Source organism: Nelumbo nucifera, chromosome 1 (genome assembly GCF_055504915.1).
Source record: "Nelumbo nucifera cultivar China Antique chromosome 1, China Antique-T2T, whole genome shotgun sequence".
In the NCBI taxonomy this organism is placed as follows: Eukaryota; Viridiplantae; Streptophyta; class Magnoliopsida; order Proteales; family Nelumbonaceae; genus Nelumbo; species Nelumbo nucifera.
Window position 1 is genome coordinate 4,936,896 of NC_142649.1, and position 20,437 is coordinate 4,957,332.

Here is a 20,437-nt window from a genome sequence, read left to right on the forward strand (position 1 = left end):
TGTTAATGGGCCTAATCCTGTTTAATGATTTAAGCCATCTGGGTGTCCCATCACTAATCAGGGGCATCCCAGTAATTTCTTGTACCTTGTACTATATTCATCTATAAATAAAGAATTGGTCGACTGGCTAGTACAGTTCGACATTCTATTCTTTTCTGTCATTCTCTTTTCTTTCTTGCTACTTCGAGTATAGCACTTCAGATTACATAAGCGTCTAATGAACCTTTCCAGCATAGGACCTGACTGGGTTTAGTGTTTTTTACTGGAATTTCAGAGCGTACTACTAGTACTAGTCAAAAAAAATGGGAGCTGCTCCTGCTTGCACCACCAGAAGAATCAGAAGGTGCCTGGCCTCCTTGGAGGCACGTGGTTGCTTGTGCTAGGGTTTGCAGGAGTTGGAGGGAAATGACGAAGGAGATCGTGAATACCCCTGAACTTTCCGGCAAGTTGACATTTCCCATCTGCACTTCTGACTCTAGTAGCAGAAATCTGGGATCAAACCTCCCATTGCCACCCGGACTGAGAGAGGGTTAAGGGAAGGGGATGGGCTAAAATTGTCATTTGTGTCAATATAAGCACTTATGGGGAAAGTAGCTTACCAAACATCTCCACTCCAATAAGTGCTTAAAAGCATAATAAGTGATTTGACAAGTGGGTTACCAAACAGCCTTAAGTGGTTGTTAAAATAAGTACTTCTAACAAGTACTTCTTTTAACAACCACTTAATCATCAAAGAGGGCCTTAGTATGTTTAACCTGTTCTTGTTATATATAAATAGAAACTTGAAGAATTCAGATTGATAATAAGAAGTACAGGAGGAACTAATATCTTGTCAATTGGGAATTAGTCTTCTTTTTAATCTTACAAGTTCTCTCAGGCTTCTTCCTAAAATAACCTACTAAAGGAATTGGATACTTTCTCTGTTGAACCATCTTCCTGCTTGGCTTATGGATGCTTGATTCTTGTTACTATAATACCACTACATAAATTGGATGTTTCTTCCTCTTGTTCCATATTTTCGTTTGTGTTTATATTACCAATATTCACATATTCTTTATTATTAACTAAGTGGTATTATTCAGGTAAAAACAGGTGGTCCAATTTTTTCTGCACCTTGTATGTCTTATGTTCTTCCTTCTCAGGTAAGACCTTTTTATTTTGCAACCTAATCAATCAGATGCAACTGAATAATTTCAGTGTTTTATCTATGAAGTTCAGTCTATGTTAGAAGGATTACCACATGAGGATCATTCTTCTATAAAAGTAATGTGGACAAATGTAATTGACCCCTACATCCTGCTCAATAGCATGAGGTATTCAGCTAATCTGAGTTCCTCTAGAATGCCTCATGCAAAAGGTGTATGAGGTGTATACCTCATGCAACTAAGGTGTGCACCTCAAAGGCATCTATTGGCCTAGATTGCAACCCAAGAGGGGGGATGTATATGACATACTAGGGTCCCAAATTCTGCCCCTTCTAATTTCCTGTTTTCTCAACACAAATAGTTCAAACTATATATATATATATATATATTCCAATGAAGCGTAAACTATCATAAAGCAAGAGATGACTCTGGGATCACAAAGGATGACTCATATGTTGGCCAATCGGCCCATCATGATGAACCTATCCTAGGGACTAGAGGACTTCTTTGAGTCAACTCTTTCCTTGAGCCAAAGGGTTCGTCACCATAAGATTAAGGGAGATGCCTTCTAGAGATTAGGAGACGTCTCTTGGAGTTTAAGAGATGACTCCTGATAGTTTTGAATCTAAGTATGATGATTGTTTAACTTTTAGATCAGATACATGAACACTGAAGATTAGACTAGTGCCTTTCAGATAGAGTATGTCTTTAAGATAGAGTTTGAGTTTAGCCTCAAGAATCATGCACCTGACCTTTGTGAAGATTGAACAAAGTAGTGCTGAGTTGGAGATAAGACGATGAAGAGAGAAACAAACAATCAACAAGAGTGCACACAGGATTTATAATTTATATAGGCTCGGCTACAACTAGGCCTATGGCTTGTTCCCAAGTAACCACTTGGGAGTTTCACTAACAGAATTGATTTACAGACTTCAATTAACACCTTTACACAAGTAGTCTTACAAGTTCTGCTCAAACCTAAATGGACTTGACCGGGTGCCACCAAAAACAGATGATCTTGATTGGGTGCCACCCAAACCTAACCACACCTCCACCCTGCAAGATTGATGACATTGCCTCCACCCTCTTGGACTCGACACCTCTGCTAGTTGACAAGGTGCTAGCACACTCTTTGCAAACTATCTCTTAGATTGTGGCATACATGAATCCCTCCTAGATCAGATATTAAATTGAAGCACACAGACACTCAATGAGTAGATTGAAACATCTACCACTCAAAATAAACTCAGCTCAAACTAGATTCAAAATATATAAGCACATGAGCTTAGTGATAAGTAGAGGATGATTCTTTGGGAGAGGGGATGTCTCCTAGGAGGAGCTGAAGTCTCCTTATGAGAAGGGATGCCTCCTGAAAGGCTGAAACTAGGGGACGTCTCCTAGGAAGGTAACCTTTCCTAGGAGAGGAGATGTTCCTGACAACCTATTTTGCTCCTAGCATCCCTCTCTTTTACCCCCTCATTCAAGCGATTCAAATTTCTCCTTTATAGAATTTTCACTAATGTCTCTTCTGAGACATTGATGTTTGTCTTTTTCTTTCTTTCATACGAAATTCCTTTTATCTTGGTTGAAGTGTACTTTTCCCAAATAAGGTAATCTACCAATATAGCCATTGAGAACTTTCTCATTGGTCTTTTGAAGTATGGCAAATTGGCATCTCACTATCTCAGTTTTTCATTTAAAAAGCTTTTGCTTTATCCAACATTTTCTTAGAAAAGGGCAAGTACCTTTTTTACTTTTCAGGTCAAATGTCTAGTATCATTAAAATGGTAACTTACAAGTGCCTTTATACATTTTCACAAACAAGGTAAATTCCTTAGAAGTTCCCTTTTGCATTTGCTCTTTTGTCCTGTTTGGACAACCCTGTAAGAGGCATTAAATGCAATGTACAAATGGTCACAAATCACAATACATGCCAACAGTTTAAAAGAATGTCAGGACAAGAGGATGTCTCCTCATTCCTGTGCCTCAAGGGATATCTCCAATCATGTAGGGGGTGTCTCTTGGACTAGCACTATCACCAGGACATGTCTCCACTCCTGACTGTTGGGGGACGTCCCCTGTGCTAGGACGGTTTCCAAGAGATGTCTCCTGCCCTATATAGCTAGTTTTACCTTTTTGACACTTCTGGTCCAACCGGGTTTTGAGCCAAATCAAGTCTATTTTAAGTTTTGACGGATTTTAAGTCTCATTACTTGTTCCGCATATTTTAATGTCCTTAGGGCTGGAAATGTCTCCTTGTCTTCAGGGGATATCCCCTAAACCTCAAATTTACCTATTAAGCACATTGCACCCTTAGACATTCACTTCACATCAACCCTTCTAGGTGATTTTAAAACCTTTTTACTTAATAACCAACCTCTTTCATAGGGTTGAATGGTCCACCTAAGGTCCAAACTAATTCACTCATCCCAAGTTTCAAAACTCTCTATTGAGTTGATTACATAAAATGCCTAAGACCAACAAAACTTGATTTGACTTTATCCGCAACATGGCAAGGTATTCTTGATTTGCTTCACATCTGATTCTTGATTTGACTCTTGATACTCATAATGTGAAACACTTTGAGACTTTTTTTCATGACAAAATATTCCAATCAGATGCTTGGTGAAATTTGTCTCTTTGTCTTGCTTCTTTGATTGATGCATCACATCATTACCTATTCCTGGGCTGTAAGACTTAGATCAACATTAGTTCATCCAGTGTGTTTGTTACCATCAAAACACATGGTTGTGGCCCAAGTCATCAGCCTCAACAGCATCAATGCCTCTAGCATACACCTCAAGGTGCTTTGGGGGCGCCTCACCTGGAGGCATGCCTCTACATATGCCTCCCATGCCTTTTAAAACATTGCTCACTATAATCGGGTTATAGTAGGGATGCAACTTGAGTTGGCCCAAGTTGGCATTTTACAGTGCTTCTGATTCAGGCCTTCAGGCCATGCCCATTCAAATTTTGACAAAAGCCCAACATAATCCCATCCAAGTCACACCCCTAGCTTAAGGTGTAACACCTTGCTTCTAAGGATCACCCTAGCATGAGCGTGAAGCGGCAATTCAGAATCCATAATCATAAGAATTTGCTAGAAGTTCTAATACCGCAACCTAACACAAGTAAGGTGTAGCCCCATTGGCAAATTGGGTGTTTTTACCTTAGACCCCATACAACTAAGGTCTAAGGTCTGCCTACCCCTTGAAGGTCAAAACCCCAAAGGACCAAAGTTTCACATATTGGCCGATACGGGTCAATAAACACAACCTTCTTTTATTCGGGATGATTGTTCATCACCTGTGTCTGTATCCTGTTTTTTCTATTCTTACTAAAATTTCTTTTTTATTTATCTTCAAAAAAATGTTTCCACCATGTCTATAACTAGTTCAATATTTCCATACAACATTTCCAAATTTTCATATTTCCTATAAAAATTGTTGTCCCTGATCTTAATGTGTTGATTACTTTGTTTTGATTCTAATGCAGATCCTTGTATGTTCTAGAAATGGAAGTGTGTACTCATTTGAACTGGTAAGCTCTATAATATAAAATGTAAAAATTTTTTTACCAAATGCATGATCGTTCATCACTGTAAAAGGCTTTGCTCATAGACTCCTATTCTTCATAATTAATGCAGTTTCTTCATTACCTGATTATCAAAAGTGCATTCCAATAACTAACATTTGATGTCTTCTTTTAAATGATTTTCTTCTTTTCATTTTTTGTATAGACCTACTAAAACAAATTGGATGTTACTTCTCTACATGTTTCATCAAAAGACAGGTAGTATCTTGTTCATGGATCAATAACTGGGGCCAAAAACTGTAGATTCTGGTCAATTTGCCAATAGGACTTCCTGTGGGTCATATCATGATCTAGATCCAATTTGAATGATCTCAATAAGCAGGATATGGATCTGAAGAAACATTCTACTCGAGCCATAAAAGAAAAGGAAAAAAGAAACACATACACATGCCTACACTCATCAACAAAAGGAAAATAAAAGATTAAAAAAAAAAAGAAAGAGAAAGAAAAAGAATTACTAACAGGGATCTTCATGCTAAAGAAATTGGCAAGCCTTAACACCAGAAACATCAGGAATATGTTATACACATGCCAGTTCCAACCAGGCTAAGATAACTTGGCATTAAGTCATCATAGATATGCCCAGGAAAAAAAGTCCAAGTTTGGTTCATGGTCAGGACCAGAATTAGAATCATGTATTCCCAATGCCTGTTTGGTTCAGACAGCAATTGGAATCGGATTCCAATCATAGTTGTTTGGTTCATTTGGAGTTGGAATCGGAATCAACCGAAAATTTTCAATTTTGTATTAATTTATTTGGGAAAATATATGATCCTGGAAAGATATGATACCAGAAAGGCTTTGACCAATCACAACCCCCTTGAATTTTGATGAAAACTTACCTGATTGGTTACTACTTTTATGATGCTGGTTGATTGGTTGTAAGTTTTCCCGGTATCATAGTCAAACCCAAATTATTTATATTTTGTTATTTGATTATTACTTTATTATTTTGCTATATTATTTTTTTATTAATACTTTATTGTTGTTTATTAGTATTTGATGATCATCTTAGTATTTTAACATTAATGTATTAATATTTTGTTATTGTATTATTTTTTATTACTATTTTACTAATATCTTATTAATAATTTATTAACGATTGATTATTTTATTATTATTTAATTATTGATATATTATTATTAATATTTTGTTAATATTATCGTATTATTTTATTTATCTTATTATTACATTAATAATATCTTATTATTATTCTTGACAAACTTTGGAATGAGAATCCAGTCCAACCAACCAAACGGTTGGCATTCCAATTCCGATTCCAGGCACCTATTCCACTAGCAGAAAAAACGTAGGATGCAGCTTGGGCAGGCCCAACTCAAGCTTGGACCAACCCAGCCCACAGTTTTATATGGGATGGGCTTGGGCCAAAGTTCGGGCTTTTTATTTTTCGCGTTGGGCCCCAGCCTAATCCTTAGGTAGCCCAAACCCAGCCCATCTATATACATCACACATATTTGCATGCATACATCTTTTTTGGTAAACCATACATACATATACACACATGACGCATATACATAAAATTTTAGTGTGGGCTGATTGACCAACTGGAGTCCAACCTGAGTGCATCAGATTCCAGTGTGGACTGGGCCCGGGTTATATAATTTGGGCTTTATCTTGGGCTTGGGCCTTAGGCCCAATTCTTAGGGCTGGGCCTGGGTTGAGCTTAAACCTGGTCCAGCCCTCTCAACTTGCACCCCAGTAAACAATCCTTATGTGGAAATTTGGGGTGTTCATTCAGTCGGTTCGGTTCGGAAATAGTACCTAACTGACATTTCGGTTAGGCCATTTTCATGATCTGAACCGAATTAGGCTTTAAAACTGGAATGAATTCAAATCAGTTCAGTTCAGTTTTAAATCGGTTAATTAAAATATGAATGTATGTTATATTTGAATCAATATTTATTATTAAAATATATCAACATTTATAATTAAAATACATGTTATGTATTAAGATTAATATATACTAATATTAGTGTTAATATTAATATATATGTATTTGTTCCGGTTAATGCAGTTTTTAGTTTGGCTCAGTTGAAAAATTTTCTCAAACTGAACCGAAAACTGATATTTTTTAAAATTACCAAACTGAAAAAATAGAACCGAATTAACTTATTCAGTTTGGTAACCAAATTTGAACACCCCAAGTGGAAGTTCTTTGGCATCAATGTATGGAGATAAAATTTCATGTAAAATCCACCATGCTCTCAAAAAACTATTATACCATTCTTGTACCTATGCATAAACTAATCAAAAATAAAAGAATATCGATGCATACATGAATTCATGGGTCAATTTTCATCCTCATTTTTACAAACCATCCTGAGACATGCTCATCACATCTGCAATGGGTATGGGCTAGTCATGTGGCGGGAGGAAGGAGAGAGAGAGAGAGAGAGAGAGAGAGAAAGAGAGAGGAAACTAGAATAAAAGCGAAAGAATTTACATGGTAATAGAATAGTTGGAATTGACCAAAAAGAGTGACGAAGTCAAACTCTCATTTTATATAGGTAATCAATTTAGATCTTCCTGTGTACCATCTTGTTAGATTGTTAGGTTCAGTCTTCCAATGAAGTCATGCATGACTGAACTATACAAGCACTAATTTTATTTTATAGAAACTATATAAATTGGGAACCACCAGTTCCATTTGTTGAACTTTCATTTTTTCCAGGAAGTGGGAGAGTTATTGTGGGAATACAATATTGGGGAGCCAATAACTTCATCTGCATATGTAGATGAGAACTTGCAGCTATGTAATCGTTCTCGTCTAGCTGACAGGTAAAAGAATTACTGGACTCGATACTCAAAGACTCAAATTATAATTCGTAGTCTATACAGTAAGGAACATATCTTGACCTCATTTTTTCTTCCCAGGTTGGCATGCATTTGTGGTAGTTCAGGAAGCATCTATTTGCTTCAGATCAACTTGAATGTTATTACAGAAAGAAACCAATCAGCAAAAGACCATTTGGGCCCAATGGTACAGGAATATGCAAAGGTGAACCTCAATGGAGACATTTTCTCATCACCTGTGATGATTGGAGGCCAAATATTTGTTGGTTGCAGAGATGATTATGTACATTGTATTGCTGTGGAGGCAAAGATTTCAGCAAGAATAGTTGGTAGCTAAAATGGATCATTCTTCAGCAATTTATCTCCAGTTATTTCCTCTTTCTTCGACCTCTTCTGTCAATTATCTATTTAGATGCTTAAGAAATAATCACTTTCTACCATCCAAATTCCAAAACATACAATCCATATCATTATATAAACTATGGTTATATACCATATAAATTTAAAGAGTGCAATCTAAACAACAGTAGTGTGGCAATCCTCTTTGAAAAAGAAATTGGGAATTTACAGCCTGTTTGGTTGGTGTGACTGAGAATAGAAAATAGGAATATTCTCCTTGGATTATCATTTTCGTTCGTTTGTTTTCTGAGATGGGTTGAGAAATAATGAGATGTGGTTTCCCAAAACTTGGGATATGGGGTCACGACTCGTGAAAAAAATATCATGACTTGTTAGAAGCTGATCGAGTAAATGGCAGCGGCATTGAGATGGAGAGAGGTCCAGTGTAGTAACAATGTCGGAGACGGAGTAGCAATGTTGGAGATGTGAATGGAGAGAGGGATATGAACAGTGCAGCAACATTGGACATGGAGAGAGATCTGGTGGAGTAATGATGTCGGAGATGGAGTAACAGTGTTGGAGATGTGAACAGAGGGAGAGATCTGATGGAGTAACAGTGTAGTAACAATGTCGGAGACGGAGTAGCAATGTTGGAGATGTGAATGGAGAGAGGGATATGAACAGTGCAGCAACATTGGACATGGAGAGAGATCTGGTGGAGTAATGATGTCGGAGATGGAGTAACAGTGTTGGAGATGTGAACAGAGGGAGAGATATGCACAATGCAGTGGCATTGGAGATGGAGAAAGGCTCGATGGAGTAATGACGTCGGAGAGGGAGTAACAGTGTTGGAGATGTGAACGGAGGGATGGATATGAAAAAATATCATGTGGCATGTGAACAGAGGGAGTAACAGTGTTGGAGAGATATGCACAATTCAGTGGCATTGGAGAAGGAGAAAGGCTCGATGGAGTAATCACGTCGGAGAGGGAGTGACAGTGTTGGAGATGTGAACGGAGGGATGGATATTAACATTATAGGATCGAAGGAATGGAATAATGGCTTCGGAGATGGAGTTGTAACAGTGTTGACAGTTCGGTAGAGGGGCAGGTGATGAGGTGGTAAACAGGGTATGGTAAAACAGGGGGTGGCTGAAATAAAAATAAAAACCAAGGAAAACAGGGGGAGAGATGTCTTACTGTCATTGCTGGTTCAAGTTGCAAAGGCGAGCGAAGAAGAGGGAAAAAAAGAAAGAGGAAGAGGAGGGAAAAGAGAAGAGAGAGAGAGAGAGAGATGAGGGGAGATTGGAACTCACCTCGTTGATGACGCTGGTTTGAGTTTGAAAGGAGGAAGACGGTGAACAGTAGAATAAATTGAATGAACATTTTAGTTTTACATATATTAAGGGAATAAGGGTATTTTATAATTTTGGGTATCTATTAAGGGTATTTTTTGTCAAAATATAAAAAATCAAGCAAAAAGTTTTCTTAGCAATCAAACACCGAAATGCCAAAATGATAAGATAAATTTTCCTTTTCTCATCTCATTCTTTCTCGGCAACCAAACAAACCCTTAGAAACAGCAAGCTCATAGAAATAAAACAAGTGGGCCTCAAGTAAGAATGTACAAAACTGTTTGTGATTCTGAATATGTAAATATAGTTGATTGTTCACCACAATTAATCAAATAGTCATCTTTAATCTTTTTGTTTTCTTTTTTATTTCTGGTATTACAACATTACAGGTATGCCGACTGGCCTCAACTACTGGGGCATCTTATTTAATTCTTTTCCAATACAATTTGATGCCAAATATCTGCACGAATAATACTTTTAACCATGATCTTAACAAGAGTTTAGCTCGTGAAGTTGATTTTCACCTCAACGTCAACTTTCTGCCGCTGAACAGAAATTGATGAAACTTGACCTCTTACATTGTTACTTTGACATCAACTCTTTCTGAGGTCTGAAGCCCAGAATTCGCTCATCCTGATTTTTGGCCTTTCAGCTCTTGGATACAGTTATTCCAATTCTTAACATTGGTGCAAGACTGCAAGAATGAAAAGTAGTTGTCTATCAAGGATAATTTAACTAGAAGCATAACTAGCTATCCTCCCTTCCAGAGCATGAAGCTCATCCGGCATCTTGCAAGAGGTCATGAATATGCTAGTTTAGCAATATTAAAAGCAAAGCCAGCTTTCGTTTGCTTCTCTTGTAACAAGTTAAAATTTGCAATATCTGAGAGTAGAGAAGTATACAGGATGAACAGAGTAAACTCTTGTTAGTTGAAAGTTGAAACCAATGCAATACAAAAAGAATGCCATTCTGATCCCAGTACACATTTATAGTTTCTATTGAAAACAATTAGTTCTCTCTCATAATTGGTTCCTTAGGCTCCATTTGGAAGGAGTACAAATACAAATATCTAGAGTGCAAAACCTTGTATTTTATATTATTTTGTATGTATTTGTACAGTACATGACTTAAGACTTATATCACATCATTCTAACATGACAAGCAACATTATACATTTCATATTTACACTGTCTGCTAATTGATGGGGATTAATGGAGGAATGGTAATATGAAAATCCAAATCAGGTACCGGATTGGATAGAAGAGAAGGGTGCTTTGTTTAGTTACCAAATTATAGAAACAAAAAATAATGTGTGTGTGTGTGTGTATTTGGCCCTTGAAAGAAATAACAAAAACATGTAACTTAAATAGGAAAAATTTGGAGTTAACCACATCCCTTCTTTACCAGACCAATAGAAGTCTACCACACCAGCCTATCTTTCCCATCTACCACACCAGCCTTTAAACATGAAAAAAGGAAAAAGTTCAAAAAATATTTTCAAATAAAATACACAAAAACATAGAAATTACAAAAAAAAATATAAAAATATAGAAATTGCACACAAAATAAAAAATTATTTTCAAATTATAGAAACTATAGAAATTGAAAAACAAAATCAGAAAATAAAAGTTATAGAAAAAACACCAAAAATTATAGAAAAACACGGAAATTTCAAATAAATAACAAAAAATACAGGAAATTTTATAGATGGAAGAAAATAGAAAAATGTATATATATATATATATAAAAATTAAAAAAGTAGAAAAATTATAAAAAAAAGTAGAAATTATAACAAAACACTAAAAATGTAAAAAAAAAGAAGATTGAAAAATGAACAAGACCATTTTCCTCAAACTCGCCATTCAAGTGTGATTTGGTCATAAAAATTGTTATTTATGCTAACATGGACACCTCTGTTAAGAAACATTAACGGTGCACTAATGAAAGGTGAATTTTGAAAAATAAAAACTTATTAACATGGTGAGTTTTAGATGCTTTGAAAAGTTGTGGTGAGTTTAAGAGAAATGATGAAAACTCATGGTGAGTTTTTGACAATTTTCCTTTTTGTATCTATATCCTCCCTTCTTTACTCTTTTTTCCAACAATTTTCTAAAACACGTGTTGGGATTTAGGTTAATGTTTTTTTTTTGTTCCTATTTGCTATTAGTTTAGTTGAAATAATTGTATGTTGTGTTTGTTGCAATTTCAGGTTTTCATAAGTGTTACTTGGTTTTTTTATTTTTTTTGCAAATCTCATTTTATATAAATTTCTCGATTGGGTATTTTAGTAAATTAGCTTTCATCCTCACTCAACCTAATAGAGAGAGGAGAGGAGTCTTTATTGGAATTTTAAATTTCTTTCAAGGGGTAATTGCCAGTTTGTCACTATCTTATCCCTAACAATACAGCCTATGAAGAGTAATAATCTATAATTTCCCCAGTGGTAAGCTTTTTTGACTTCCGGTGTAGACGGAGTACACATTAATACAAGGTTTGGAAATAGGATAAATTTTTTAAATACCCCTATTATTTCAGTATTATCTTAAAATACCCCTAAAATTTAAAAAATTAATTATGAAAGGAGAGAAAAGGTGGATAGTGTTGGATGGCCTCAAATTAAAGAAAAAGGGGGGGATGTGGAATTGAAGGGACCAAATTCTAGGGTGGGTGGACAAGAAATGGTTGGGGTGGGATGATTCAAGAAGGAACAATGACAAAAGAAACCATACAACCATAAGCATCTAGTGTGGCAGCCAGATGAAAGGGTCAGGTGGGTCATGCTAGGATTGGGAAGTAGAGAGAGCGCTTGTTTTTCCCAACAAGAACAACAAGAGGTGTAAAGGTTTCTCTACTTTTCCTTCCTTTCCCTATATTCTCTCAAACCAAACATAACCTTAATCAAATAATACATATATAATTAGTCAATTTCCTAAATCTCAGAGATAATTTAAAAAATTTGGCCTTGAAAATACCGCATTTTGCAGTTATTTGCATTCTTCCGAAAAAAGTTCCAGCGACGACCTAGAGTCTCGAACGACAGCGTCTGGGCTCTTCCAACCTCCAAATACAAAATCTACCCAATTTATTTTACTTCTCAACCGTTCTTCAGTATTTGCTTGGTTGTTTGATTTGATTTAGTGTTTCAGCCGATCCACCTTAGGTACAAACCTTGAAGCAACATGGTCATGATGAAACAGGGATGTCTGGATTTGAAGAAAGTCTTCAAATTCCATTCAGATGAATATGCACCAATGAAATCCTACTCAGACGAAGATGGACCAACGAAAGGCTATTTGTTCTCTTTCAAAACCCTTGCTGCTGCCACCAGAAATTTCCAAAATTGCATCGGTAGGGGCGGCCTTAGCTCGACCTACCGGGGAAGATTGGGATATGGGATGGAGATCGCAGTAACGAAGGTGTCGTACAAATTAAATCGAGAAGAGGAGCTCCTCCTGAAGCGGCTTCCACTGTTGCAGCATAGGAACGTCGTGAAGCACTTGGGGTACTGCATCCACGGCGGAGAGGTGTTCCTCGTCTGCGAGTTCCTCCATCAAGGGAGCCTCTCCAATTTCTTGTTCACGAAGAATAAAATGGGGCTTGATTGGAAAAGGAGGTTCGACATTATTTCTGGGGTAGCTCGGGGCCTGCTCTATATTCATGAGGATTTTCACACTCCCATTATCCACCGCGACATCAAACTTAGTAATATCCTCTTGGATAAGAACTGGGTCCCTAAGATTGCAGGTTTCGACCTTCAGATCTTCTTATTGGAAGATGAGACTGGGGTAGCTCCGGTTGCTGGCACACTCGGGTACATAGCTCCCGAATACGTTATGACAGGAAGAATATCGGTGAAGTGTGACGTATTCAGCTTTGGAGTGGTGGTGCTAGAGTTGATCAGCGGCCAAAAGAACCTTGATTTATATCGCCGAGATGCCTATACGCATACGCTTCGCGATTGGGCATATGAGCTCTACAAGAAAAATCGAATCTTAGAGTTCACGGACCCAACATTAGAACCCTATCCAGCCATAGAACAAATTGAGATGTGCATCAAGATAGGGTTATTGTGCACTCAAGATGACCCTAGTTTACGGCCTACCATGCTCGACGTGGTGGTAATGCTATCAAAGAAGCCCGACACAACACTTCAAGAGCCCACGGAATCCAGATATAGAAGAATTAGCGAGATTGCTTCCTTAGCATCATCCTCTCATTCCTTTGTCTGCACCATAGATGCACAAGAGATAGACACAGTGAAGGAAGCCGAATTCAGATTGAAGGAACCGGAATCAGTTTTAGCAAAATCAGATCCGCTTTCAATAGTAGGGTCCCAATACCCACAGGAAGGCAAATGGAAACGGCTAATAGGGATAGATTCTGAGGCAGAGGGTATGTCAATCAATGCTGGACCAAGCGAAGATCAGAAAATGGTTGAACAAATACAGTGGAGAGGTAGGCAAGAAACTATTCTCCAAAAAATTTCCCCTGTTCTGGCATAGTTGAATAAAGAATTAAACCCTTTTTCAGGAAGATCAATTTACGCTTTTGAAAATAAAATCACATGATATGTGATATTTTACAGTTATGATTTCATGTAGGTTACTCCAAAAGTTTGAGAATTGATTTGAAATCTAGATGTTTGATTTTATTCATTTTTCTCTTTATTGAAGGTGAAACGGCAGAATCCATTCCACATGCTTTTGGGGTTGGAGACCAGCCTTCACAGGCGGGAGAAGAGATGGAGAACAAGTTGCTAAATTTGGCAGAATCCGAAATCAGAATATCTCTGCCAACTGAGCCTCAAAGAATAATTATTCCAAGATCAGAAGGTAAGCCAATAGAACGCAATTTAACCAAAATTTTGGAATGCCTAAGGGATGCCAATACCAGGAAGATTGCTATTCTGGGGAAAAGTGGGATAGGGAAGACTACTTTGTTGAGAGCTTTGAAGGATATGCCAGAAATAAAAAGCATGTTTGACATTATTATCTGGGTCACTGTTGCAAGAGATTTTAGCTCACAGAAGTTGGATGATAAGATTGCACAACAACTATTACCGTATGTGCATGGCACTATGTATGATGAAGTTGCACCACGGTTTTTACCAGATTTATCTAGCACTGTGTCTTCTCAAAGAATTTCAACTAAGATGTTTGAATTGTTAAATGGAAAGAAGTTCTTGGTGCTTCTGGATGACGTTCTATGGAAGCTCAATATGCAGATCCCATACCAGTACCTCCTCAATGGTAGCAAGATAATTATCTCTACTGAATTTCCGGATGTTTGTGGGAGCATGGCAACAGATTTGATAATTGAATTGGATTCTCTCTCCAGGGAAGAGGCTTGGGAGGTGTTCTGTGAGAAGATGGGTGAAATGGTTGCGTCTCCAAATATTCACCCATTTGCTACAACTATGGTCAAAATGTGTGGGGGTTTGCCATTGCTGATCAATTTGATAGGTGGAGCCTTGAAAAACAATAACAATGTTGAAGTGTGGATGCATGCATTATCGCAGCTGCAGTCAAGCGCTACCACTGAGATACAAGGCCATACTTTTGTTTCTAAAGTATTAAAATATGCTTATGACCAACTTGATGATAACAAAAAGAGTTGCTTCCTATCATGTGCAATTTATGCCCCAGGCCAGAAGATCTACGTAGATGAGTTGATAGAACGATGGATTTCTGAGGGTTTTATAATTGGAAACTTCACTAATGCACGTCACAAGGGGCTTGATATACTAAAGGATCTTGTGGAGGCCTCTTTGTTGGTGTTTGTTGATGATAAGATATCTGTTGAGATGCATGATATTGTTTGGAATCAAGCTATACAGATCATGTATAATGAGGGCAGAGAAATCTTTCTTCGGAGAGACCCAAAAAGAATCACACATCCATTATTAGAATGTAAGGGCTTGTTGTCAAGAATCGGTATAGGAGTTACAGAGCCACCAGAGGAGGAGTGGGAAAAATCTGAGTGGATCTTCTTGATGGATAATCAAGTATCCATGCTACCTGAGAGGCCAAGGTGTCCCAGGCTATTGTTGTTATTCCTACAAAGAAATAACCGTTTGAGAATGATACCAATATCATTCTTTGACCACATGTCTTCCCTCCAAATCCTGAATCTGTCCAATACCAGAATTAAGACCTTACCACCTTCAATTTCCAAGCTTGTGAACCTTCAAGAACTCATTCTATGTGATTGTGAACGTTTAGTTGTGCTCCCATCTGAAGTTGGACAACTTAGGCAACTTAAGGTTCTTGATCTCCAAGGCACTCATATTGAAAGTCTGCCTAATGAGATTGGGGAGTTGACTTGTCTCCAGTACTTACAAGTTTCATTTTGTGTTGATTCTAACTACAGTAAAAATCTGGATGTATCCCCTCAAATGATTCCACGTGGAATAATATCAAGGCTCCTTCTATTAAAAGACTTGAGCATAGCTGTAGATGCAGAGGATTTGCGGTGGAATAGAAGTGTGGAGGAAGTCACAAAGGAAATGTCTAGTTTGAATGAGTTAACTCATCTTCAATTTTACTTTCCGGATGTAAAACTTCTGAAGTGCTTTATGCAACTAAACCAGTCATGGAAACATCAATGGTTGAGAAAGTTCAATTTTATTGTTGGAGAGGATGTTAAACGCATCATACGTCGGGTCCCAGTTGACATTGAATTCAAATATCAACAGCAAGACCGGTGTTTAAGATTTGTGAATGGTGAAAGTGAAACTTTTCCGTATGAGATCTTGCAAGTCCTTTCTCGTTCCACTGCATTCTATTTAGATCATCATCTGAATGTTCAAAGCTTATCAGAATTCAAAGTTCAAAATTTGAATTACTTACAATGTTGTATATTAAGTGAATGTCCACAGATTGAGACAATTTTGGATACAACAGAGGCTATTAGAGAAAGTGCATTACCAGTGCTAAAGTGCTTGTGTATTCATAATATGTGGAATTTGACTAGTATTTGTAAAGGAATTGTGCCACATGGAAGTTTTGCTCAGCTAAAACATTTGGCTTTGCATTCTTGCCCCAAGTTGTGTTACATTTTTGGGTCATCTATCCTTCAACATCTCTCTAATTTAGAGCAGTTGGTTGTTGAAGATTGTGCTGTAGTCAAAGAGATAATAACTGAAGAGGAGATAGTCAATTGTGATACAATTCTACTTCCAAGGTTGAAGAGATTATCACTTCATTACCTACCTGAACTGGTTAGCATTTGCCAAGGCACTTTGCACTCGTTAGAGCAAATCAGTTTTTATTATTGTCCAAAATTTAGGAATCTTTCTGCGGGTATTCACTTCACAGATACCATAAAGGAGATTAAAGGAGAGAAGGCTTGGTGGGATGCATTACATTGGGAAGAAACTGCACCTTTTTCACGACTCCAACCCTTTTTCATTCCGATATGTGCTGACGATGTTTAGTCTAAGTGAATTTCTTCATGTTTTCTTTTTTTTTCTTTTCCCTCTTTTGTTCATATTGTTAGAATAATCATTATCCTTTTTTCCTCGTCAATGTATTTTTTTCTTTATTCTTTTATCTAAGAGTAATCTCTTAGACATGAAAAAGCTATTCAGGATGAATATTGGCTCTTGTCCAATTCTTTTACTTTAATTTTTGCCATTATCATTCTTTATCTCTTGTGAATGAATTTCTTAGCTTTCTTCAAAGGTTGGAGTTGCATTATCTTTAGAAGGGCTTTGGACTCATGGATATTGATGTGAGTTAGCTTGGCCCAGCCCACATAAGGCTGAGAGGCCCAGCCCACCAACGCCCGCTAGCCTCAGCCAGGGTAGGAGGGAGTCATGCTGCCTCTATACGGAGCCAACCACATAGCTGTCTGGCGTACCCGCCAGGGCCTGCAGCCTGACCTCGTACAGCTCTCATCCGGGGCATTCATCTTCACCTACCCCTAGCATGCTCAAGTATAAATAAGAGGTAACTACTGGAACAGAGTAACTCTAACATCACTCACTCATTTACTCCCTGCACCTACATTGCTTTCCTAGCATTAGTTCAAAGAGATCTGGTGCCTCTGAAAACTCTCTCTAGGAGCTCTCAGGCCTTTTCTCCTACCTTACACCTTATACTAACTTGAGCGTCGGAGACTTCGCATCGGGTATCCACCCTGAGGCCTCTGACATTCTCTGTCTTGTAGTATCTTTGGTCACCAAGGACTTCACCTCAACCTACAGTCCTCGGCTACCATAGTCTTCGGAAGGAATACTTCGCCTTGGCTTGCCGTCCTCGGCGTCAATCTCTTCCGAGGCCCCAAAGTCCTCGGCCAACACTCGAAACCTAAAGAGTGAATTTAACTCGTTGCCCTCGGCCAATCCGCGCGGCAACAGATATAATGCGTTATAACTAGACCTAGCAGTTGGGTTGGTTGGGTCAGGCTTAGGTTGGGTCAAGACACTTTGGTTTGATTTCGGGTTGGGTTGAATTTCAGGTTGGGTTATCAAATGCTATACCCTAACCCTAAATGTTCGGGTTAGGGTTGACCCATGGGTCAATTCAGGACATCCCAACAAATAACTAATATATAAAAAAAAACATGAAAAATACCAAAATTAAAGGAATTAATCTTAAAATTCCAAATATAAAATAAAAAAACTTGAACATTTAACAATTAAAAGAGTAAACAATAAAGAGTAATGACTAAATAGATAAAATTAAAGAGTGTAAACTTCTAACAATGCATAAATAGTCCCAATTTGACTTAACAATCGGGTCAGCGGGTTGACTCATGACCCAACCCAACCTAATTTTTCCGGTCGGGTCGGGTCGGGTCATTCTCACATTCAAGTAGCTAAATATAGACCTTAACCCTGTTTTTGGGGTGGGTTGGGTCAACTTTTTGTCAGGTCTACATATAACAGTATAATGGATAGCATCAACTACAATCATTTTATCTGTTCGCTTAAAAAATCACTTTTGTTTGCTCTACATCCAATAAGTTGATGAAGAAAGAAATATTGGATCATTAAACTTAGGGTCTGTTTGGTTTACAGTTGGAATCAAAATCGGAATTATAATGGTTTATCCCCCCTCCCCCCTTTCTGTTTGGTTCAGACAAGAACCGGAATTTTTAGATTGAGATTTTCATTCCTAAGGGAGGAGGGAATGGCCATTCCCTCAAATGGGGGAATGTCATTCCGGGAATTGGATTCTGATTCCAGCCAACCAAATGATTGGAATCAAGGTTCAAAGTATTGATACGTATCGCCCTTATTGGAGCCTTCCCGATATGCCCCTACAAGGGGTGTTTTGGGTCAGCAAGTGGCTCAGGGGGTAGACCAGCCAGCCTTAAACCGGCCCTCTGAACCAGATTCTTAAAAAAAAAATAAAATGACAAAACAAAAAAAAAATACCGATACAGGCAAATACGGCAGCCTGTATCAATACTTTGAACCTTGATTGGAATGAGCCATTCCAATTCTGACCCCTATTCCTGCAAACCAAATGGACCCTTAGCCAAAGAATGGGAGAGGATGAGGAGATTGAAAGAACGAACGCTTCACAAATCATTTCTCATGTTGAACAGATCTGAGATAATTTTACTCATGAATAGAAATATAGATGATCTGGCAGGCACTCTGCAATTAGGTAGTTAACATAAGATGTTACGTGAGTATTGACCGGGATAAAGAGATTGTCAACATCTTTCAGAATCAATTAAGAAAGAGGTTATGTATAATTCACGACCCTAAGTTTAATTTAAACATTTTTTTTTTTTGCTATGTCTAACTGATCCTATGACATTACTAATTAGTTAACTAACAAAATAAATAACTTAATTTATTAAATTATAATTAAATGAAAATTTAAATTATAAAATTATTATAATTTTTGTTGGCCAAAAAATGAACAAACTAATGCAAGATGAACCGAAAATTCTAAATCGTTCCCTTTGTTTCTAGGTGATGTAGGCGCATGTGGCAGGCCAAGATGGCGTCACGTGGCATCTATCGAATGCAATCCTAGCCATCCGCTGCCAACCACCTCCAATCACTCCCAAGGCAAAGTCAAGTATAAATAGAGGTGCCCCTCTCCAGGTAAACCATCTTGCTCATTCATGATCTTTAGCTTTCTTTCTCTCGAGTGGCTCGTTTGAACTCTCACCTCGGACCTCGTTCAAGTTCTCCTACATACTCGATTAATTTGATCATCGGAGTCTCCGCCCCTGAGATAACATCCAGGGCCTCTAACGTGTGATCTCTTACTCTTAGGATTGGACACATCGGCCTCAACTAAGGAAGTGGGTTTACCTTGTTGCCCTCAGCCCATCCTTGGTAGCAACACTAGGTTTTCTAATTTGCTTTTTTTTTTAGTATCCAATGCTATGCACCATTGATAATATCCCCTTACCCCTTTTCCCCAAAGTGTTGATTGTGGGATTTGATTCCGTGTCAATGTTGGAACAAACCACCTAACACACCAATGAGCCAGCCCTCGGTTGGTTAATTCTCTAATTTACTTTAGCAAAGTACTTTTCTCCTTCATTCTAGGGGTGATCATTTTCAACCTGAACCTAAGAAAGCACAAATTTGATATATATAATATAAAATAGTATTTATAATTAATACTTTATACATAAAAGTCATATGCCTAGAATCAAGCTTGACCCAAGGCTTATGCTTCAAGCTTGAAGCCAAAGTCGGGATGGGCCTTGGCCTATAGCCTTTATCATAGGTGCTAAGTCTAACCCAACCCATGATTAACCCTAATCATCCTCTCTCCCTAATCGTTTATGAACTCCTCGTAGACCTGTTCATGGGCCAGGTGGCCCGACGGGCTGGCCAGGCCCCTAGACGGGCTTGAACACGCAAATGAGCCTACGGGTTTGACCTTGGGCCAAAAAGCTCGGTGTACAAAAAATTTGAGCTGGGCTCGGGATTTGCCAAAATAGCCTGGCCCAACCAATAGACTAAACCCAAAAACCCTAATATCCTAACCCTTCTCATTCATCTCTTTCCACATTTCTTGTTAGTTGAATTGCCCAGTGCCGAACCTCTCTTCTCTTCACATCCTCCTCACACTCTCAAGCAGCCGTAGAATCAGCGAACATTCACCGGCGCAACAACTCCAACAGACTGGCGGTGAGTCTTCTCTCTCTCTCTCTCTCTCTCTCTCTCTCTCTCTCCCATTCCTCTTCTCACTCCTCTTTCAAATCCCAAACA

At 38.1% G+C, this 20,437-nt stretch overlaps 2 protein-coding genes across 5 annotated transcripts in view; both read left to right on the forward strand.

Annotated features, from left to right (window-relative positions):
• The window catches only part of LOC104605230 (AMP-dependent synthetase and ligase family protein), a 150,037-nt gene extending 130,486 nt beyond the window's left edge, over window positions 1-19,551 (forward strand). For 2 of the 4 annotated variants that reach the window (XM_010269908.3, XM_010269904.3), the window contains 4 exons: window positions 1,083-1,142; window positions 4,641-4,685; window positions 7,432-7,538; window positions 7,635-7,992. In XM_010269908.3, coding sequence (XP_010268210.1) covers window positions 1,083-1,142; window positions 4,641-4,685; window positions 7,432-7,538; window positions 7,635-7,890 — 468 coding nt within the window. In that variant the 3' untranslated portion in view covers window positions 7,891-7,992. Of the gene's footprint in view, window positions 1-1,082; window positions 1,143-4,640; window positions 4,686-7,431; window positions 7,539-7,634; window positions 7,993-19,177 lie in introns of those variants that run through there. The other 2 variants (XM_088896241.1, XM_010269905.3) reach the window with 2 other exon arrangements.
• On the forward strand, window positions 12,233-16,850 carry LOC104605229 (disease resistance protein At4g27190-like). The gene is made up of 2 exons (XM_010269902.3): window positions 12,233-13,701; window positions 13,920-16,850. Exons 1-2 carry the CDS (start codon window positions 12,426-12,428, stop codon window positions 16,679-16,681), a joined length of 4,038 nt encoding a protein of 1,345 aa, XP_010268204.1. The 5' UTR covers window positions 12,233-12,425; the 3' UTR covers window positions 16,682-16,850.
• Window positions 19,552-20,437: the final 886 nt, after the last annotated feature.